The sequence below is a fragment of the Electrophorus electricus genome, chromosome 20, assembly GCF_013358815.1.
Source record: "Electrophorus electricus isolate fEleEle1 chromosome 20, fEleEle1.pri, whole genome shotgun sequence".
Taxonomy (NCBI): domain Eukaryota; kingdom Metazoa; phylum Chordata; class Actinopteri; order Gymnotiformes; family Gymnotidae; genus Electrophorus; species Electrophorus electricus.
This window is the reverse complement of record NC_049554.1, coordinates 2,552,351-2,575,594: the sequence shown is the minus strand read 5'-3', so window position 1 is coordinate 2,575,594 and position 23,244 is coordinate 2,552,351. Positions and strand designations below refer to the sequence as shown.

Here is a 23,244-nt window from a genome sequence, read left to right as displayed (position 1 = left end):
ATGTATGTGTGTGAGATTGGGAGAAAGAAAGAAAGAAAGAAAGAAAGAAAGAAAGAAAGAAAGAAAGAAAGAAAGAAAGAAAGAAAGGGAGTGAGAAATAGAGAGAGAGAGAGAGAGAGAAGCAGTTATAATTATCTGATAAATTCCCATTTGTAAAAGAGAGCAAAAAAGTGAGTGTGTGAGAGAGAGAGAGAGAGAGAGAGAGAGAGAGAAAGAAAGACAGAAAAAGAGAGAGAGACAGAAAAAGAGAGCGAGAGAGAGAGAGAGAGAGTCAGAGTCGACAAGTGTTCACACTTCTCAGGGCAGATGGGAGACAGGAAGTCGACTGCCATACCACCCCACCGTTTCCAAGGAGACAGGATTCACAAGACTCCTGGGTAGCAGCCACTTGCAAAAAAAAAAAAAAAAAAAAAAAAAAAAGCCCTGAGCAAGGGGCTCAGCCCGGAAGAGGCATCACGTCTTGCTGAACACCTCAACATCTCCAAGTGCTCAGGGCTCCTGTCCATATGTGCGATACGTCCCCAACCCTAGCCCCATGCCCCCGGCCTGGCCTGCAAACACGCCCAGGTTTGTCCTACAGGGACCCTGTTAGCTCTCTCGTAAAAACGAGGACACAACCTCACAAAATGCAGAGAGTTCCCCACTGGCAAGCATGGCGTGACCTCCCCCGACAGTGTCCAGAGTCTTCCTCAGAAATACCCCACCAGCGTCCTCCCATTCGTATCATCTCCTCGCCCTGTCGCACCTCCTGGAGTTTCACAGAGGCGCGACCCACGCCACCCGATTCCAGATCCCCCCCACCCCGTGATCGCGTCCGAGCTTAGGACACGCTGCGGCGAGGTGTCAGAACGCTGCCCCTCGTCTGTTAATTACTGCCTGTCCTGCATGGCACACAGACACCCACCAGCTATCAATTAGACACAACAAAAGCCCATTACGCCAACAACGGAGATTACTGTTGTGTGGTAAAGAACATTTGTCACAGGGATCTGAGGGAGAGGCAAGAAAAAAACAGACGACAAGCAGAGGGAGGAAGAAGAGAGATATTGCACTTAACGCCCCGAAACTGGTACATGCAGCCAAGGGTGAAAAAATGTAGTGTAAGAGGAGCGTGCATATGTGTGTGTGTGTGTGTGTGTGTGTGTCTGGATCTTTAAGCAGGCATGGTTGGAACTAATTCCCCCAGGCGCAACGCCAAAAATAGGGATGTGTTGGAGATGATTGTGGCTGAATGTGACGGCGATGAGCAAATCTACCGAGCTTAGTGAAGAGTGGCACCAGCATACACAGCTCGCTCTCCTGACGCGGACCGACGAGCGAGTTCTGGAGCACTTAGCACTCGGTTCCGCGCTCAGGATCCCCGATTCCAAACCATGAAAACAATCCCGAGTCAATTAACATCCATTTTATTAGAGGACATTAGCAACGTGTTTTCTAATGGCCGTAGCAAACACTATAAACCATCTACGACGAACACCTAATTAAAGAAAAGTACTTGGCTTTCGGCGAACATAAACTATCCCCCGGGTTTGTAAGGCCAGGGCGGGGCCGGGCCTCGGAACCGCCACCTAGCTGTGACTCGATAGCGCTGATGCATATTCATCAGCTTCGACTGTGAGGTCTCGTAGTCGATGACCACAGATCTAATTTTAAGCCATCGTTTAGCATATGTGCAGACTGTGCAGGCATCCATCACTCCAGCTGCTCCAGGGTGCAGCAGGGTCCCTCTCTCCAAAGCCCAGTCACCGAGGACCAGGAGGAAAGACGATGCAGAAACAAAGCTGTTGAGGAACCAGCCTGGAGTCATATTAATCTTTGGCTGGCTACCATGGAAACGGTTTGGTGTTGCAAGGATCAGACCGCGGTCTATTTTTAACAGCACTTGTAGAGGTGCACATGCCATAATGCCTCTGCATTACCTCTGCAGTCAAGAGTGGGGCTCTGCTTCCTACTGACCATACACAGGTACATGCCTACAAACAGAACACACACACACGCGCGCGCACACACACGTGTGTATGTGCAAACACACCCACAGACACACACACACACACACACACTCACACATAAAATAGATGGTATAGATGAGCATCTAAACGTGCAAGTCATTTTTTCTTAAAATGATCATTAGAGCCTTGTGTCTCCCACACACACACATATACAAATACGCCAAAGCCGTCTTGCATTCATGATTCATTAATGATGGTCTTGGTTAAGATTTTGTATTGACTGCAGCTAAGAATTGTTGTGCCTACACATAACCCTTAGCCTGACAGTAAATGTTACTTTTTGCCTTTTAATGATCAGTAAAAATGCATTTACATGCAAAACTGTGCTTTCTTGTAACTCTGGAAACTTTATGGTCTTGTGTGTGTGTGTGTGTTTGTGTGTGTGTGTGTGCACAGGGAGAGAGAGTGTGCATGTCTTTGTGTGTCTCAACGCTTACGTCCGCCCTAAGGATAAAGAGCACCCTGCTGTCTCTGCATGCGAGATGCAGTGTTTCATTAACTCTGAGAGTGAGACAGAGACACAGAGAGAGAGACAGAAAGTAAGAACAATGGCACCCATGACTACAAAGGCCTTTATCACCAGCCTTACTGTCAAATCTGTGCAGTGCACATCAGAAAGGAAAGAAAAAGGAAACAACGGTGGGCAGGAAGTGTGTGTGTGAGAGAGAGAGAGAGTGATAGAGAGAGAGAGAGAGTTAGAGTGAGTGAGAGAGAGAGTGAGAGAGGGAGAGAGAGATAGAGAGAGAGAGAGAGAGAGAGAGAGAGAGGGAGAGAGAGAGAGAGAGAGAGGGAGAAAGAGAGAGAGAGAGAGAGAGAGGGAGAGAGAGAGAGAGAGAGAGAGAGAGAGAGAGGAAGGGAGAGAGAAAGAGAGAGAGAGAGGGAGGGAGAGAGAAAGAGAGAGAGAGAGGGAGGGAGAGAGAGAGAGAGAGAGGAAGGGAGAGAGAAAGAGAGAGAGAGAGGGAGGGAGAGAGAGAGAGAGAGAGAGAGAGAGAGAGAGAGAGACAGAGAGGGAGAAAGAGAGAGAGAGAGGGAGGGAGAGAGTGAGTGAGAGACAGAGAGAGGAAGGGAGAGAGAAAGAGAGAGAGAGAGAGGGAGGGAGAGAGAGAGAGAGAGAGGAAGGGAGAGAGAAAGAGAGAGAGAGAGGGAGGGAGAGAGAGAGAAAGAGAGAGAGAGAGGGAGAGACAGACAGAAAAAGATTGTGAAAGAGAGAATATGATAAGAAGCAAAGATATGTTGTGTGTGCGTTAGAAGACATTTCTGACTGTGTCCAATACCACCACAATTATAATTATAATTGCCACACTCTCAGAGAAAACAATCAAAGCATATGTGTATGTGTACGTTTGTCATCACACACACACACACACACGCGCACACACACATACATATATATATATATATGAATATATGAGTCTGTATATGAATATATGAAGTTTTATTACATTATTTTTTGGGGGTTGTTCTCTTTCTGCACAGAGCATTAATTCTGTTAATCTCTTTGGCAAAAGTTGTGAATTACAGTTCAAGCCAACATAGAAATTTGAGTTTGAATTTAACAATTTTAATTTGTGAGACAGAAAGAGATAGCAAGAGATAGAGAGAGAGAGAGAGAGAGAGAGAGAGAGAGAGAGAGAGAGAGAGAGAGAGAGAGAGAGAGAGAGATTGCTGCACGCCCTTGATCTCAGAGGGAGTCTCCTTTACGTAACCCAGCCATGGACCATATCTGCCCTCACTGCTGAGCCCAACCTGTAGAGTCACCTTTGCTACCAGTGTCTGGGCTCCAGTGTCTTGGCTCCAGTGTCTGGGCTCCAGTGTCTGGGCTCTGTTTCACATGGAACAGCGACGGCTGATACCACGGCATAGTGTGAAGGGCGAGCCACAGCAGGGAAGAGGCAGAGGTGTAGTACAGCCAGACTAGTACAACCAGCCTACGAGGTTACACGTCGCCCTCTCTCTGCGTCGCCAGCTTTAGAGGAACGACAGTTCTGCCAGAAAGGCTTAGCAGCTTTAATTAGTAAATAATACAGTTACTAGTGCAGTTCAAGTGTTCACCCCACAGCAATGTGATATACTGATTTGTATAAGAATATATTTAACTATGACACTGTACTCAAGCACGCACCACTGCCAGTCACTTATATATCACACATACAGGGCCACTCTGCAAGGAAAAGCCCCTCCACAGCAAGGAGAGAATGCCTTATACCGTACAGACCACTTAGTCCAATGTGGCTTTAAAGGGTGGAGCGGGCAAGCTGTGATTGGATGCTGGCGGAGGTGTGTGCACATGTGCTAAAGTGCATGACTATGTTAAAAAAAAAAGTAATCCTCCCATAAGCCAGTGGAGGCAGAATGGGGGTTGTGACATGGGGCCGAGTGTCAGCAGTGGGCAGGCATGGGACTGATTGACAGAAACACATTTTCAGACACGCTGAAGGTTCAGCGCGAAATGAATTTTCACAGCGTTCTTTACCATAGGTGTTGACTCAGATAGGGGGATCCATCCTTCTCTGGTTGACACCGCATGGCAAAATAGCAGCACAGAAGGAATCTTTTTTTTGTGTGTGACAAAGTTATAAGAAGAGTGAACTAAGAAACAGCTAATGAAATATATAACAGTGCGTAAAGACGTGAACGTAATCATTAAACAGAAGGATTCAGACGAATCTGTGAGACGGAGATGGTTCTGTTTGACCACTGGAATGTCTGCTGCTTAAGGTTTCCTTTTTACCGTCCCGTGATGTGCATCAGGTGTCTGTCTCTCTCTCTCTCTGTTTCTCTATCTGCTTCCCCACCACCTTTCTCCTCTCTGTCTCTTTATCTACATTTCTCTCTACCTCTTTCCTTCTCTACCTTTCACTCACTACCACTTTCTCTCACCTTGAAGACAGCAGCCAAGTTCTGAGTGACATATTGACCCATCAAAGCTGAGCAGTGATTGTATCTCTATTGATCTGTGAAGGGCGCAAAAGACAAAAAATCACATTCTGAAAGAGAAAACTAAAAATAAACGTCCCTTTGTAACGAGAAAAAAGAGGAGTGGACGTGTAAGATGTGTTTCTTTGTGTTCTCTCCTCAGGGACACTGGTGTCCACCATGCTATTTATTGCAGCAAATTTCCTGGTGAGCCTGCAATAAAACCTTTTTTTCCTTAAGTGCAGTGAAACTAATTCATAAGATGCTTGACTTTGCATGACTCAACAAGCTTTCCTAACGCCACACCTTGGATGTGTAGCACTCTTCACACAGCTCACTGGCTGAAATAAAAACCCAAAACGCCTTTACAATGCAATCCACAACACGACCCGCAAGAATAAGGACGTGGCTGTGACAAAATAGCTTTTTTCTACATTTGTGGTCTCACTGGAATCAGTCAATTCTGTTGGGGGCATCCTTGAAAAAAAACCAAATCTTTGGATGTCCATTAAACCGGTAAGGTCTCTTCAGGCACTGGCTACCAGCATCAGGAGCTGGAGCTGTCTACACTAATGAGACCAGCGTGTCCACACTGGGCACACATAATTTTTACCCAGCATGCAGAAGCCAGCCTATCATGAACCGTCCTGTGCTGGAAACCCCTCCCATAACCCACGAATGGTCTCTTCTGTCTGCACAAGAGATCAAAGGCAGGCAGGAATGACCATGGTTGCCGAGGCTGAGAAACACAGCCTCGGGCCAAAAATGAGTGGCAGGTGCGAGCTCTCCATACGCTGATGAAAAGAGCCAGTGTGAGGTGAGAAACCAGACCATTTCAGTCCTAGAATCAGTTGCAAGCTATTGTTGTTCAGAGAAGTGATGTGAAGTTGAGCTAAGGAGTTGTATGAAACAGAACCCGTCTTTCCGTAGAACTGTAATATAGGCAATGGCAGCTTGAAGCATGCTGTAACCCCACAGATAAAGGGAGATCGCACGTGCCACCTCTCCCAATCACAGTATCCATCGCCATGGTGAAGCACTAACTCACAAAGGAACGCATTTCCTCTAGGAACTGGGTCAAACCACCAGGCCTCTAGGCCATGTTCTTCTTTGTGAAAAATTCTCACAAAATAGGTTAAAGGTATCAATGAAATTAAACAAATTATGGGACTGTGAGCAGTTTGCTTCATGGCTCGGGAAAAGTGAATGAAACTACCTAACCACCATCTCTCTGGCCGTCTCCTGAACACACTGATGCAACCTGAGTGCCTGCTTCCATGTGCCAAGCTGAGGTCAAGTCAGTGTACAGGAGGCAAGTCTGAAGGTACCAGAATAACCTCCCATGAGGTCAGTCTAGAAAAAAGCAGGCTCAGACACGCTCAGGATTCATTCCCACATTTGACATGGATCATGTCAGGGAAAACCAATGGTTTCCTGGGCTCCATCAAAGTGGTTTGACCCTTTATTCTCAACTTCAGTTAAGAATATTATGAATTACTTAATATATCAAGTATATTTAGAAGGGTTCACACGACTCTGTATTCTGCTGTTTTCAATGCCTTTATCCAGAAAAATCTACTACAAAGAATGCAATTTTAAGCATTGTTAGTGCCTGTATACTTAAAGTAGCCGTGTCTCTTTGTACAGTTCTTATTTATGGTCATTGAATGAAAGCCAGAGGTAGTTAGGATAGCTCAGGGCTAATGGCTAATAGGCGAATGTCATCAGTATTTCTCATTTAATAGGCAGCCTAATTAAAGTCCATCTCCAGCTACTTCTGAAATTATTATTGGTATCCAATTATTGACAGCTGTCTTGACTGAAAAATCTTCGCTTTCAACGGGTCCCGTGATACCGTTGTAGTAGTAGACTGAACTGAGCTGTTCTCCAGATGGGGTTTGTCTCAGGAATGCTTAGTTATGCCATGTGATACCTTGTGGGCATTCACAAATCTAATCACTCGTCTCTGTAGAAGACCTACTTAGTGTTGTTGAGAAGAAATACAGATCTACCTCCTGGAGATATTTTCTTCTCCATTGATGTTCTGCTCTGACAGCAGGCTCAACAAAAGATCTTGTTAGATATCTCCATCTGAACTAGAATTTGTGAAACTCGAGTCTTTTAAAAGTTAGGAGGAAGACCAACGCTAAGGAAAAGTAACACATATGTTGCTACAGGGAAAGTGGTTAACCTCATAAAAGCAATCCAATCAACCCTTCACACTTATTTCGTCCTGGGCGAAACAGCCTAAAATTCTTTCTCTTTATCTGACAATGAAGTTGAGTGGATTGGGATTCACATGAAAGCCGTGCGGAAAATGAGCTAGCCTTGAAGTAAATATCCGGCTGGGACTACTGATTGCTTCTTGGTGCTGTGCTTCACACAGCCGTGCGTGTCACGCCTTTATAGCAAATTGACAGAATCGACGATAATAGCAACATGGAACAAATGCACACACAAACAAAGATATCCAGGAGGCAGGAGGCCGTTTAAGTGATTTTAAGCGGCACGGTCGCTGTCGAGAGGTGGGGGCGAAGCATGACGCTTCTGGCTGAGCTCTCCAGTCCTTGACCCACTCGTCGCTGATCCAGTTGGAGGTCTAGCGGAGGGAGGCACGTGATTGTCCGCCTGCCTGAAAGGATCCGAGCGCCTTCAGATCACTTCGTCCGGCCTACGAAGTCTCTTCTCTCCTAGACACGCACCAGTGATGAATGGCTGTGTGGTCACTGCCTGGTTCAGGGAAATGAGGTCATCATGGCCTTGTTTGGCCAGGACTCAAGAACAATGCACTTCCTGATGAAAGGATGCTGGGCAGAGCATCTCAACAACAACATTCCGTGATTAATCGCGCAATTAATTGCATGATTAATCATAGGCCGAGTCGAACACAAAAACAATTGCGTCAACCACACAGTGTTAGACAATAGCAGCCCCACTTATGGCAAGCGAGCTCAGACTTAATACAGGGCGTATTATCAATAGCCAGCCAGCAGTATTGACCATGCTGGTCTATTACTTTACAGCATGCCACCATGGGATTTGGTGCTTGATTTATGGACGGCTGATTAACTGACCAGCATCTGTTTCGGTGCTCTGGGAGAAACAGCTGGTGGAGTCAATTCAGTCAGTACACCTTCTGGCTGCCTCAGAGTGAGTGTGCAGTGTTGGCCTGAGATCTAAACACAGCAGAAAGATTAGGAGAAGAATATGCGACGCTATCTCACCCACTTCAGCAAAGTTGAAAAGGAAGGTGAACCCAGCATCAGCTAAGCCGCGTGAATAATGCATCAGATGATGCTCATCTTCAGACAGATGGGATTCATTCTACAGTCACACCAAAGAGGGACTCCGCAGATCTTAATATTTGGCAAGCGTATCTCTAAGTGTCCATTATAAAGCGATACGAGGGAGGGGAGTGGCATGCCGGCCGCGTGGAGTGGAGGATTAAGGAGATGCGCGTGACACGTGAAGGTGAAGAGAACGTGCTCCGAACACACGGGGAGAGGAAGCGTTCGTTCAGCACGCGACGGAGCGGCGTGCACGTTACGTCGATGCAGCCCGGTGCATTTAACGGCGTGTCGGTCTCACCGAGCCAGCGTAGACACTCACGAACAGCGGGAAGGAGGGAGAGAGAAACGTCAGGCTTAAAACAAAGACACATTTTTCTCTGATCTGCGAAGAAAATAATTCAGGCTTAAAGACCTGGCAAAGGTCTTTACGATTTGGGTTTCCCTTTACCTGTGGTTCCGATAGCACTTCTTGAATTTTTTCTGCAAACGTTTTGTCGAAGGGACTATAGACACCAATTAAACAAATCTATCCCCTCTGCCCCGCTAAGCCGCGTGTGCTGGCTCGACCCATCAGAGCCCGTGCTAATGGTGCTTCCGTGGTTTTCTGAAGAGCGCAAGAGACCCAGAAGGGTTCAAACTCTTTGCCTCACGGCACTTAAAATCGCACACTGAGAGGCAGGCTGAAGGAAGTGCTGCTCAACTCTTGTTCTCTGATTTGAACTCAACACTACTGGAGGCTGGTATGGCAGGATTTATCTACACAGGACTGCTTCCTGTAGTTCCATAATATCCCTTATTATGGATACCAACACATTACATACATGGAATGAGACAGCACACCGCCACTGACAAAGCTGTTTTTCTCTGTCTTCATAAATGAACAGGTTCTGCTCAGTAGATTGGCCCCTCTTCACATCTGATGACTGCGATGTTTTGTTAATGAGTCAAGAGACCCGCTGCGCCTTTCTGCGTGCTAAATGACTAGATCACTGTACTTTGATCACAGAAGCTAACATTTACTTTCACAACGCCAAAGACACCATCAACAAACCTTTCTGCCAAATGGAATATAAAACAGAGCAGAGACAAAAGAAACGTCACCATTGACTTCGAAACCACATGGAGACAGACTTAACGCGCGCGGGCGAAGCCAGACAGCTCAATGCCATCCGCAATTTCTGTGCCACGTTCCGGTCCAACAGCACCCAGGAACTGCTAATGTTCACTCCCCCCTCAAAGTGAAAGGGGGCAAACAGGCATCTCCACATGCCAATCGCACGAAGCCCCTTGCATGGCAGATGGCTTGGCTAACACAACAGAGGGTAAAACGCAGCGACCCGCTGGGTGAGAGCACTCTGAGGGAGATTTCATTAGCTCTCAAAAGCCCCGGTTTTTTTTCCATGAATGCACAAAGAGAGGCGCAAGTCCAACGCCCAGCGTTGCCCAGCATGGGGTGCACGAGTCACCAATTACGGGTGTGGCGGTGGACCACAATGGATTGGCGTGAGGGAGACATCCGTAGATGCAAAGACGCAAGTCAGACGACCAAACATTCTGTCCTACCAGGCGCGCACACACACTTACACACAGAGATGCCATCTACTGAAAAACTATTGCCATCATTGAAACCCTCTCCAAAAAAGAGTGAATTCAGGAGTCTCCGGCAGTATCTGTTAACACAGTGCTGATAGTGTCTCTTCACCTTCTCTCCCTCGTCATCTCTGCTTCTCTCTCGTCCTCGTTACTGCCGATTTCTTATTCGGAGGTGTTTATTTAACGTTAAGTGCCAGCATACATTATATTTTTCTTTTTGCTCAAAAACTGGACTTTCTGGTTGAATGAAGAAGATATGCTCGTCCTGTTCGCCGGATCAATTTAATAACGTGCTACACTCAGCAAAGCTCAGGATGGCCTTAAATGAACTGGCGCGCGGCCCTGAAAGCTGTTCCCTGGAGTCCCCACTCAAGGTCCATGTTTGCTAAATGAGTAAAGATGATAGTTTTTACAACTCAAAAGGGCTTTAATGAAATCAGTTATATATCTGAACACAGCTGCTTATTTAACGGACTGTACTCCATCTGGTTGGCCACGTGTCTAAATAAAGCCTCAGTTTCACAAAGAGCTGTTTAAAGGAAGTTTGTCCTTTGTAGTCTACAGAATATGGTAGTTAGCATTTATCATAAAGTATGTATATAATTCTTTATTGGTGCCTATGTATATAATTCTTTATTTGGCCATTAGGGGGCAGTGTCACATGAGTGGGAGGCCATACTGGGTGATTGTCTGCACCTGTGGTAGTGATCCGACACGCTCTCCTTTTTCTTACTTATCCCCTTGCTATCTGTTGTGACATTCTTTTCTTTCACTTCCTAGTTTCTGGATCCTCAAATCAGTAACTATACACCTAGAACTTCACTGAGAACTGCACTTTGTTTTGGATTAATAGTCAATCAATTTTCCCTTTGTAAATGTGGTTTGGTCTTCTTTCTTTATGTTGCATCCTTTGAACGAGATGGGTCATAACCCTAGAAAAGAACATTCCTACACTTTTTTTTGAACACAGCATATCCTGTTTGGCTCACACAACCCAACCCATCATGTTACGCATACAAGTGTGGGTTAAAATGAGCACAAACCATACATGAGCAGTTTCAAAGCTGTTCATGCACTAAACATATTCATATCTGACAAAACATATTCATATCTGACTATACATACTCATGTCCCACGGACAGCTTTAACCGCGGAGTGCCTAGCCTCCCACTAAACTTCAAAGATACTCACAGCACCTTCACTCACTTCATCGCCCCGTCTCGGTTCCTCCCTCTCTCTCCCTTGCTCGTCGGAACACCACTGTCTGTCACTTCCAACCGAGCACATCTTCTAATCCACGCTCCCTCTGCACTGCACCCACAGAGGAAACGTGAAAGCAATTTCAGGATATAATCTTCCGAGCTGCCTTTCCACTCACACGGACGGCAAACGCTGGCCTGACGAGCGTAAGCCTTCTCAGTCGCCATGCTTCCCATCACCACCCAAACTGGGGTTTCCTAATCCGTCTCCAACCCCCTGAAACCCCTCATCTCTCTATAATTAACCCTGCAGGAGATGATCTTGTGGAGTTCAAACGGCTCCCCCTATAGTTGGCAGCTTAGGCGGCGAGGATCTTTGTGGCCGCAGAAGACAACCCCCGAGGTTCCTCTGTAATGGGCTTCCTAATGGACGTTTCATTTATTGATGAGATTCTGGGCTGGATTAAAACCATGGAGGACGGATGAACCAGGAAGAAGCGGCAGGCGGAGTCCTGAAGCAAGCCGGTGGGAAGAGGGCGTTCCATGGCTCGTTTTCATCCTTCGCAGCCATCTGAGAAGGAGATGAGACATCAGGGATGGAGAGGGAGGTACGAGACAGAGGGAGAGCACCGGTCAGTCTCTCCCTCCCTGCTAGAGCCTGATCAGTAGCTGTGTGGCCAGCTCCAGTGCACAAACGACTTCAGACAGCAGCCGGTCACGAGCGCCGGGGCTCCGTGGCTTTATATAACCACACATACAAATGCAAGCAGCTGTCCTGCGGAAACAACAGCAAAGAGAAGAAGCAGATCACGGCAGCTCTCTCTCTTTACCTTTAAGAGTGATCCACGGGCATTTACTTCAACCTAATTCTCCCTCACATCATCCAAGGGTCACATTCCTAGCTGCCTGCTATAGTACAAAACAAGATTTCCGCACGCTATGAATCAAACACACCAGCATTGTTTAAAGACAGTGAACACAGTTTAAAAATGGAGGCATTATGGAGAACGCAACTGTGCTTGGAGAACAAAGTCCGTGTCAGGGAGTCAGACCGCTATATAGGTGTATGTATGTCAGAAAATGTCATCTGGGGCACTTTAAAAGCAGCCTGAAGGCAGTGTGAGGCAGAGACTGGTATAGGAACTACCTGCCAAATGGAGGGTGAGAGTTTTTACACCTGTTCTGTCAAGAACAAGAGCAACTCAAGGCACCTTATTTCAGCTCCAACATTACCTCTCTATTTGCCAGAAATAGCATTTTGCTAAATTTTAAGGTGAATTTAGGTGTCAAAAATAAAACCTACTGCAGTTAAAAACTGCTAACAATAATTAGACATGCAAAGCTGGATTCAGTTTACATATGAATTTCAGAAATCAAACTTATTTTTGCACATTGGGTGTTTTCAAAAATCGCCTCCCCAAATACAGCAAAGACAGCTGACCTTTTTTTGACTTTGCTAATTAGTGCAAGTCTATTGGAATGTCTCTATTTTGCCATTTAATCGAAGTATTGATTAGGTGTGTGGGTTGTAACAGGCACTGAGGACATATGAACAGAGTGATGGGTGGTAGGGCAGTGGGAGCTCAGTGGTTGAGGTACTTGACTTGTGATCGTAAGGTTGCTGTTTCAAGCCCCACCACTGCTAAGATGCCCCTGTTGGGCCCCTGAGCAAGACCCTTAACCCTCAAGTGGTACTTGGTCATAATTGTAAGTCGCTTTGGATAAAAATGTCAGATAAATGTAAATGGTGGTCTATAATCAGTCAAACTGAGAATCCTCAGTATATTGTTTTTTTTCCATTAGATCCACTACCAGCGGCACACTGCAGCATGAACGTCTCAAAATACAGGCCACGTTTCAACCTGCCATTTTTAGGGACTCTAAAATAAACTGTCAGCTAGTCCAAGCAGTGCTCTTTGGGTACAGGGTAAATTTTCAGAGACTCTGCAGAAACGAAGTGGGTCGAGTGATGGGTAGAGAGGAAATAGCAGGTATTGATCAGGCTCATCTATTACTGTGAGCTGAGCTCCCAGGGCTGTGCTGCTGAGTTGCAGGTAGTGGAAAGGGAGGGGCATTGGACGTGAACAAACAAAAAAACACACAGTGTTCATTCAGCACGGCAGCAGCAAGCCATGTGTAAGCTATCTGGAATGAGCAGTTCATATGTGGTTTGTAGATTAACACAACATGACCCTGTTGAAAATGTGACGAGGCATCAGCACGCCTTGCTGTGAAAGTGAGCTGTAAAGATTTGTCCATGAATAGGAATCTACGACGAAGTAGGAGATTGTGATCGGATGCAGAAGAAGCAAAACAAACGTTTGTACGATAATATAGAAAATGTAATCTGAGGAGGTTTAATGTTTCAAAACATATCGGGTATATCAGCAGAGTGGAGTTGTGCATGCATATATTTGCATGCACACCCATACTCTCTCACACCATACACACACACACACACACACACACACACACACACACACATTTTTTCTCTCTCTAAATACCAGTGCACAACGTTCTCAGGGAATGACCAGGCTGAAGAATGCTCTCATGTGTCATACACACACACACACACACACACACACACACACACACACAGCTGCACAATTGTGCAATCCACCAGGTCCAAAGAGAAACGGGATGTACAGCAGGAGTAGGGCTGCAGAAATAATGACTTTTTAATCCTAATTGCAATTTTGCCCTCTACAGCCATTTAATAAAAACACTGTAACTAATGCATTCCATTAACATCAGAATTTGTTCAGATGCTTAATGCATCATAATAAAGCTTTTCTGGTTATAAACATCCTTGCTCAGTCCCTGGGTGTTTTATGAGTTCAGTGTGCTCATTAACTATTCTCTGACATCCCTTCTGGAAGCATCTATACACATCATTCATATAAATTGCAAATCATGTCATGTGATGTACCATTAAAGCACATCAAGGGATGTTGTATGTGAAACTAGTATAAAAATGCGGCCCAGGCTATCCTGACCCTTGACTTTAATTAAAATTAAAGTTTTATTCCTCATAGTTTTCATATCTATATAACGGTAACATAAGTCAACATACCAGCACTTATAAAACATACAACTCCCCCAGCAATGTCCAGCTATAACTCCCCCCCCCAAAACCCCACAATGAGGCTTCCACGCCCTGCTTCCTCTTTAGTGGTCTGATGGTTTTGAGTGACAGCGCTGCTGAGTCTCCACCCTCCCATGCTGGACCACCTGGGAACAGGATGCTAACGTTGCACTGGCACGTCTATCGCACGTCAGCTGCTGAGGGCTTTTGCGTGGACTCAAGATAATAGAAGGGGCTTCTGGGTTTTGCTGCACCTCTGCATCGTCGTCGTCATCAACATCACCACCACCACGCTCATCACTATCGTCATCGCTGTCTTCACCATCGCCGACACCCCATGCCCTGGAGTTAGAGAAACCCATGCAATGCAGCGCAGTCATCTAGACCACAGCATGAGCACAGCAGAGACGTTTTGCTGTAACCCATCCTAAACCTTGGCACAAAAAGAGCGTGCAATTTTCTGGTTTCCCTTTGGATGCGGGACGGTGGGGTATATCTTAAGCAGAGCTAGTGCTTCGGGATTCATCTTTTTTTAGGCCTTCACCCGACCGGATGGGCCGCACGACTTAAATCGGGGATACAGTAAGCTGCTTTTGCACCACTTGAGAGCAATAAAAGCAGAGCAAGAGGAAGAAAGACAGACAGACAAGATGGGGGGATTGAGAGAGAGAGAGAGAGAGAGAGAGAGAGAGAGAGGGCAGGTTCATAACAAAATTAGTATTCCGTCTGTCTTCCATCACTGGCAAGTGACTGACACACAGCAACGTGAGACAGACAGAGAACCCGAAGGCCACTTCCTGAAGCGTCAGATTACCTGATAAAAGGGCACCATACCAGGTGGCCTGTCCCAAGCCTGTATCAGTATGTGATCTTCAGAGTACAATCGGTACACAAACATACACTCCTCCCAGAATTTCTGCATATTATGAAGCAAAATAGGTACATATTATTAGTCCAGCATATACAACTTGCAGTAGTCTCTATCCCAGAACAGTGTCATAGGATGGTGGTGCCTGACCCTAGAGACCACTCCATGAAAGAGCATTTGACTGCAGGTCATCAGGAGTTTGAACTCATAAAACATTTGGTTACAATCTAAAAGGCTGAGAGTTCGAACCCTATGCAAGCGGACTTGCTATCAAAATCAAATATAATTTTAATAATGTAAAGGCCCTTGAGAAAGAAGCCATCCAACAGGACGGAGCTGGATATTAATCTTTAATTTCTCCCATATACTTGTACATCATGACTTTCAAAAATGTAATATATTTTCTCCATCATTTCTATCCTAAACACTTCAGTACATATTCCTCATCACCTTGTACTACTTCAATATATTCTGCAGTAAGGTCAAAATAAATTATTTGCTCTAGATCACAGATGATTTCCGTGTTTGCAGACTGTCCTTGTATAAACTCCTAGCGTCTGCTTCTGCATCTGTGTCTGTTTGTCCAACAACACTGTGGTATTGTGGGGCCCATGTCAACTCCACCAACCTGAGCATTGATAGGACCAGCAGGCTAGTATGTAGACACCTATGTCAGCTCCACCAACCTAAGCAGGCGTAGGACCAGCAGGCTAGTATGTAGACACCTATGTCAGCTTCACCAACCTAAGCAGCCGTAGGACCAACAGGCTAGTATGTAGACACCTATGTCAGCTCCACCAACCTGAGCAGTTGTAGGACCAGCAGGCTTGTACGTAGACACCTATGCTCCACTAACCTGAGCAGTGGACCTCTTCTCCAACAACCCCCCACCTTGACATGAAATAGCTTGCCCAGTCTCTCTGCATAGCACAACTACATAGAACTACCAAAATGAAAGGAGGTTATAGAATGAGCAAGGAATCAAGACAAGAAAGTTTAATAGTTTATAGTAAGGGCAGTGTATTAAAGCAGGGGAAAACAGAACCAGACCAATTGAATTCTTTCATTCATAAAATTCATTCAAAATGTACTTGGTGTTTTTAACTTGTTGGCGAGTTTGGCCTCTTCTACTTTCAAGACAATCACAGTCATTGTAGGTGACATTTCTGGGTCACAGTGGGGACAATGTGGGTACATTATGCTTGCGTCACCTCTGAAAATAGATGTTTACCCTAATCCAGTACAAAATATACGTAATATAACATTGTGAATCTTGTTGAACCTTATAAAACATGTTAACATATATTACACATCGAATTTAGGGTTTAGGAGAGAATGTGGATGATCGTGTTCTTTGCCATAAAGTGGAAAGTGCTGGTTTCTTGACCACTTTTAGTCATATGAATTCAGAGTCCTTTGATTCACTGTCTCCGTGGCTTCTCTGAATAATGAGACGCTTCTGCCACCCACCGCCACCAAACAAGGCGTGACTGTAGACAGCGTACATGGTCATTGTCCTCCCTCTCGTAAGATAAGGTGCTTTTCTGAGCCCTAGTTCACAATGTGGCTTATCAGAAACAAACACAAGTAAAACTACAGAACACTGAAACTGTGAAGACAGACTGCCTGCCTGCTTACGAACCGGGCTTAAATACATCAGCAGCAGAAACATTTGAACTTTTATTTCTGTTCTGGTGTCTGACATACCTGCGGCAGAGCGGAGCTGATCTGCCGCTGAAGAGTGTCTCTCTCGTGAAGAGCGTCCTGAAGCTTGGTCTGGGACTGGATCAAAGCTTCTTGTGTCTCACGTAAAGATTCCAGAAGCTTGTCTCTCTCGTCCAACATGTTCACCATCAGCTGTTCAAAATTGGACTCTTGATCCGAGCCGTTTTGAGAACCTCTCTGGGAACTCATCGAGTCCCCTTCATTAATAGTTGGCATCACTTCGCACATCATATTGCTTCTCGTTTGGGACTCCAACTCAAAAAGTCTTAAGTCTTCGACTAAATTACTTCATAATGAAAAACACTGAATTATCCGGTCAGAAAAGATGCTTTGATCAGCACAATTAATTCTTCCTATCATTCAAATCGCCCTTAGACATCAGCAAGTCTGTGTCGTTGTGCTCACGGGATTATTCGTTCTGATATCCTTGACCTTTACTTACTCCATGTCTGAGGGCTTTTCTAGTGGTACTCTTCGCCGTCGAGCTCCGTTCCTTTGCAATGCGAATGCATTTCGGTGGACTGATCACTCACTCCGTGAATGCGACATCTGCAGACGTTTCGTGTGTGTTACGGTCGCAGTTCCTTAGCCTTAACGCCCACCAGTTGCAATTAACATGTCACTAAACGGTGCAACGCATGCAGTCTGCAGCATCCTTCGAACCCATCTGCCATCCCCGTGCACGACGCGCTACCAACTCCTCCCTGTCTATGCGCTCGTTCCTGCCGCCGCGTCGGAACAGACGCGCCTCTGCTGCCTCGTGAATAACGCGCGCGGTGCCGAATGTTGCCTGCTCGCGAGTCACCGGTCTTCGCGTGCGTGGGAAAGGACATGTCCGGCCGGCGGGTGTATCGCGAAATGCTCCGGAAAACGCCGGAGTCCCTCACATCAGCACCACGCGACTGGTCTATGTGAATGTCATGCACAGCGATCCCAGTAAGGAGTGGGGCGAAAATAGAGCCATGCGCAGCGCGCCCTAGTGGGTGGACTCTATAAACTGTGGAAGCACCGGTGTGTCATTTCTGCAGAATTTAATATCGGTATTACATATGTATTGTAGAAAATGCTTAGTTCACATGAAGCACGGTTTGAACGACCGATGAGCAAGAAATATAGGAAATGTATTTGCACATGGGCCACGTGTAAAATCAATCTAGCATCAGTAATGCTTCATTTCTGCAAACATTTGTGTCCAGTGCGGAAGTCGGCCGCTCCTCCACGCCACTGCCACTTTAAACATGTCGGGATGACGTAATGTCTTTGAGTTTCACGTCCATCATATTTCTGCTTTACTAAGTCATTGGTTATGAGTAATAAGGCATCCCATTGGTGCGCTGCGCTCGTGCGGCGCGCTGCGCCCAATCCGCCATCGCGTGATCACCGTCGAAGTCTCGCGCGAAGGCGCGCGCCGTGCAGGGGTCAGTTCCATGATGGCTGAAGATCCTGGAGGAGCTCATCCCAACTTCTCTTTCATCCGCACCGCTTTCCCGTTACCTCTGCTGGAGACATGGCAGGGCACGCGGCCCCGGTGAACGGCCACAAGCTTACGTCGTCATGCCCAAGAAAGGGAACAGAAAACGGCTGAAGTTCCGGGCCGGGGATGTTTGCTCGGAATCAGGTACGTTAGCGCGAGAGCTAGCTAGCAGCCGGCGAGGACGGTGCAGCGCAACCTCCACCTCGGGAGTATAAAACACACTTCAGCTCGTATTCTTTGGTTAATTGTGCCGGGTGAGACAGTTGGCGCACCAGCTGTATTTCCGGAAGTGCACTGTACACGGGACTGGGGATTGTGGCATCATCGCTGGACTGGTGCCACGCCTGTACTGGTCGTGAGCTCGCTAAGCTAAAGTGACTTTCTCTTGTCGCAGTGACGGTGGCTGACTATGCCAACGCGGATCCTGCGATTGTGAAGTCCGGCAGAGTGAAGAAGGCGGTTGCCAATGCACTAGAAAAAGAAGGTAAGAGCGCGCGCTAATGACGTAACTAAGCTGGAAAGCTCACGCACCCTTTCGCCTCGAGCTGCGGCGTTGAAACATGCCGCCGCGCGGGAGTGGTTGAAACGGCACGCTCGCTTTTTTTTCGCGTCTTTGCTTCCAGTGAAATTGCTCTGCGGGCTCGAAGCTTCCCAAGGTCCCGTGCAGGAGGTGCTGTCGTCAGCGGTGGGCGCGCGCGAGCGTGCGCGCGACAGCAGCGAGGAACCAGACTCGGAGGAAGGTGACTGCGAGAGCAGGGGCTCGCGCAAGAAGAAAAACAAGAGGCGCAAAGGTGGGGCACAACATCGCAGCGATGTGCGTCCTGCATGCTGATCAAACTTTAGATTCTAGTTTATGTGCAAAAATAGAATAACTTGATGTAAACATTTAAGTGCAAACATGCTTTGTCTGCCTTAACAGCCTTTATTTGAACACAATAAAGTGATCTGTACTTCTTTTCCATCTCTCAAATGTTTTAAAAATAGAAATCAGTGTAAGCAGTGCAAAATATAAACCATTCATTATCCAATATCTGCACTTGTTGCATCCTTGCGCCTTTGCAATTGCTTTTCATATGGAGTAATGGCTGCAAAAGACATGATTTATAGTTGGTCTGGTCCCACTAGCACTGCTAAAACGCGGGTGTACTAACGCGAGTTGTTGTTTCCTGTCTTGGTTTTCACCTACCAGTAGACCATCTTAATCTGTATTTCATTGCTTTTCAGATATTTAAACCACTTCCATATAACTGATGTCATGGTACCTTTTTTTGTCCAATGATCTTTGGAGGACATCTGAAGTTCATTTTAATTTTCAATGGCCACACTCATAAACGATGCATTGCAGTAGAAAGTAGGCGTGTACTTTGATGTGCAAGCAAAAATGAACTGACTGGATGCTGTCGTGTTTATTTCTCCCGTCTGATGGGCTGTAACACCTCTCCCTATCAAGTAAAAATGTCAGAAGCCTATAATTTTTATCGACATTGGTTTTAATGTCCGGCACTACGCAAAGGAAATGTTGGACAGCAATAGTGTTATTGCAACATCAAGTCTGTCAGTGGATGTCCAGCACATGAATAAAGTAGGAAGTCTTTGCGGTAGATTTTATTACCCTGTCTAATTTAATGATGCCTTCTCGTAGCCGGGGCATTTGGTGCTTGGACAGTAATGGCACATCCTACATCTGTGGTATTCGTGTTTATAGAAAACAGTGAGAGCACCGATGGAGAAGAGTATCCTATCGACATATGGCATGTTCTCGCTGCATACATACGCCCTGAAGATGTTTGCACGTTTGCGCTGATCTGCAAGAATGCCTGGACAGTCACGTGCACGGCAGCATTTTGGAAACGACTGTATAAGAGGTAGAACAATCAGGCTAAGTCTTCTTTATGAATGGCAGGTAGAATTAAGTGAAAACATCCCCCAGCTGATGCACGTGGGTAAGACCACAATTGTTCAAAACCTCGACTGAGTTTTAATGAATGGCATAAAAACAATAGATGTTTTTTCCTCTGTTGCTGTCTTTGGTATGTAGATGTATGCTTGCTTCTGATGTTTTTTCATTAATGTTTTTTCCCCCTGTACCGTAATTGATGCGACTTTATGTTCTCCGGTTCTCTCTCTGGTTCAAGACACTACAGTGTTGACGCGGAGCTCCCACCCCTCCTTCAGCTGGACTCCGTTTCACAGATGCATTGCCTTCGCGCCCGTGTGATTCGCTCCCTCTTTCATCTGTACGAGCCATTTAACTTCCGCGTGTCCAAGAGCCCCGCCCTCCCCGAGGCCACTCCCTCCACTCTTCTAAATTCCAAGGTTTGCAGCCAGAATGACGCGACTCCTCTCCACCGAGAACCTTTTGTCCCACAAACGATATGACGGCAGCCAAATGAAACCTCACCTCTCTTCCCCTATCGCAGTGTCTGCTGTTTTGGGTCAATAAAGTGTCTGGAACGAGACCCGAACCGATGTGGGAATTCAACTTCAAGTTTGTGAAGCAGGTAAAGTTCTTCCATTGGATGTCTGTGGCTCACCATGGGAAGTGTCGCGTCGCCACAGTGTGGTGTCGGGTCTGTCACTGTCCTCTTTTATTTCCAGCCAGTTAAGACGAAGAATGGCTGTGGGCGTGGTCTGGCGCTGCCCAGACAGTATAAGGACGTCCATGCTAATCCGGACTCCGATTGCTATCTGCTGCGTGTCACCACCTTTAACTTCATCTTCACTTCTGTCGTCATGGGCCTGACCCTAACCCTGGTGGGTGACCTTGCAGGTTGCCTTTTGTTTGTTCTCCCATTGTAATCATTTTGAAGTCTTTAATAACCCATCCTGAATGCTGTTTCCATGCCAGCAGTTGACCTGTTAACAGTACCAAAAGGGGTTTGGTTGGGTCCTTATCTGTCCACGTTCAGAACCTCACGTCCGCACTGTCTAACGGTCAGGTCAGATGGCAGAGAAATGTGAGCCTGATTTCCCTCCCGACTTCCTCTTCCTGTGTCTCTTCAGTTCACCGTTAACGTGAGCACGGACATGAGGCACCACCGGGTGCGTCTGGAGTTCCAGGATTCCCCTGTGCTCCGGGGTAGGAAGCCCCGAGGGGAGCAGGGTGTCCAGGTGGTACTGGACCCTGTGCACAGCGTGCGCCTCATAGACTGGTGGCACCCCCAGTTTCCCGCGTCCTCGTTCTAGCCACGTCGGCACGGCGCTGGAGGTGGAGGATGCCGCTTCGCTGAGAACATGCTCTGTACCGCACTTCCTCTCCTGCTTCACGTTCTGGTCTGCTCTCTCGTTGCGTTTACGCTGATTGAATCCTAGGGTGTCTTAACTGGCAACCAGGCTACCAGGGTCGAGGGTTGAGTTTGCTCTTGTATGCTCATGTAGATTGCTCTCAACTCTAACCAGCGGAAGTGAATGGCTGATTTTTGATTGATGTAGAGGGGCAGCTTCCAGTTTGTGTTGTAGTGGGGCATGTGGGCAAATGCCGTGAACATGGTGTCGGCACGCAGCAATGAATCTTGGCTTTCATGCTTGTGGAGCCTCAGCTTTCGTTTGTACGGTGCACACAAGCTGCTGTAAATGGTTAAACACGTTGGGGGGGGGTGAATCTCATATACTACTGCAGCACCTTGTAAACATGCTCCAAAATCAGAATGTGTATGAAAAAATAGATGATTGTGTAGTGGCATATGGGATGGTGATGGCATATCATCTGTCTAACCTTCAAAAGATATTTTTGCTGCTGTTGTTGGGTGTGTATTTTTGTTTTCTTTGAAATCGTCCTCATTTCTAAGTATGACCTTACTAATCTCTTCAGTCGGGTCTTCAACACCTTTGCAGCTGTCTTGTTTGGCATTCACAGACCAGTGAAGCAGTAAAGTTTACGCCTTCAAAAGCCCCAGTAAACATCCTTTTTTTAAAAAATGGGATGCACAGACACAAATGACCTTAAATGTCAAAACATTCTGTGCGTAGAAGTTTACAAATGGTTTGCATGCACTGCTGCATTGCATTTGCAAGAAGTCAAAAAATTCAACCCGATCCTACGAAGTACAGTTGTTGAGGGCATGTTCTGAATAAACATGCACATGTGTATGCTGTGGGGTTGTTTCGGTTTTGAAAAGGAGTTTTATCTGGAATTTTGTAGGTTTAAACAAACTCTAGTGGACTTTGTGTGGGGGAATACACAGAAGACTGTTACGCACAGTTAGAAATGATGGAAGCAGTAGCTTTTAAGATATGGTTTAAAAAGCAGTATATCCTTTTCATAGTTCAAACAATGCATCTTATGCAGAACAGACAAGTTTATGGAGCGGCTAGATGTTTTTGGGGCGGGTGTGGCATATAGTAGTCTTAGCATCTTGCGCTCTGATGCATAATATCTGGACAGATCTACAAACGACATGCTTGATTGATCTGTGTGCCGCTTCATGTCCTCCCCTGCCAAATCATGTGTTCTGAATTAAGCTCGGTGGTGTAATGTAAACTACTTTAAGTAGCTCTGTTTTTTGCTTTGTTAGCTGTAGGGCTTGTTAGACTCGTCTACTTTATAGAGCCACGCAAGCGGAGCTTTTCAGTCATGCGTGTTCATCTAATTAAACAGCGTGTGGCTGAACTTGGCTGGAAGGGTTTCTCTTTTGAGTGTTTCTTTGGCCAGATGTGCACTTTTGGGCCGTATAGTTTTAAGTAAATTGGGGTTTTGGTTTTTCTGCTCTCTGATCAATGTGGAAGGGTAACTTCTATGGCAGTGGTATTCAACATTTAGGAAGGAATCTTCATTTTCTTGTCCACAGTGATGACTTGTATATTATTTTATGTTAATGATAGTGAATTGATGCATTAATTGTAATAAATCAATGTGTCCACCTGTCTTTAATGTTTGCTACTTTAATTTATTGTTGTCACAAAGCAACTAAACAAGTGTCTGAGTCTAAGCCCCAAGTGAGCAGGCTAAGGGTGACTGGAGTAAGGACCGACTCCCTAGAGCATGAGGAAGAAACCTTGAGAGGAACCGAGACTCTGCCTCTGACTACCTACAGACATTACTATAGCAACAATAAAACGTGCAGTAAAGACCATAAGGATCAGAAA

The 23,244-nt window shown here is 46.1% G+C and overlaps 2 protein-coding genes across 7 annotated transcripts in view; one reads left to right on the top strand and one right to left on the bottom strand.

The window, feature by feature from the left end:
- ppfia4 (PTPRF interacting protein alpha 4) overlaps window positions 1-17,565 on the bottom strand; it is a 64,090-nt gene extending 46,525 nt beyond the window's left edge. For all 6 annotated transcript variants that reach the window (XM_035520421.1, XM_035520423.1, XM_035520422.1 and 3 more), the window contains exon 1: window positions 16,668-17,565. In XM_035520421.1, coding sequence (XP_035376314.1) covers window positions 16,668-16,916 — 249 coding nt within the window. In that variant the 5' untranslated portion in view covers window positions 16,917-17,565. The remainder of the gene's footprint in view (window positions 1-16,667) is intronic.
- Window positions 17,566-18,105: 540 nt separating this feature from the next.
- Window positions 18,106-23,029, top strand: tmem183a (transmembrane protein 183A). Its single transcript, XM_027020024.2, has 8 exons — window positions 18,106-18,303; window positions 18,554-18,643; window positions 18,783-18,950; window positions 19,865-20,024; window positions 20,295-20,475; window positions 20,580-20,660; window positions 20,758-20,913; window positions 21,163-23,029. Exons 1-8 carry the CDS (start codon window positions 18,240-18,242, stop codon window positions 21,343-21,345), a joined length of 1,083 nt encoding a protein of 360 aa, XP_026875825.1. The 5' UTR covers window positions 18,106-18,239; the 3' UTR covers window positions 21,346-23,029.
- Window positions 23,030-23,244: the final 215 nt, after the last annotated feature.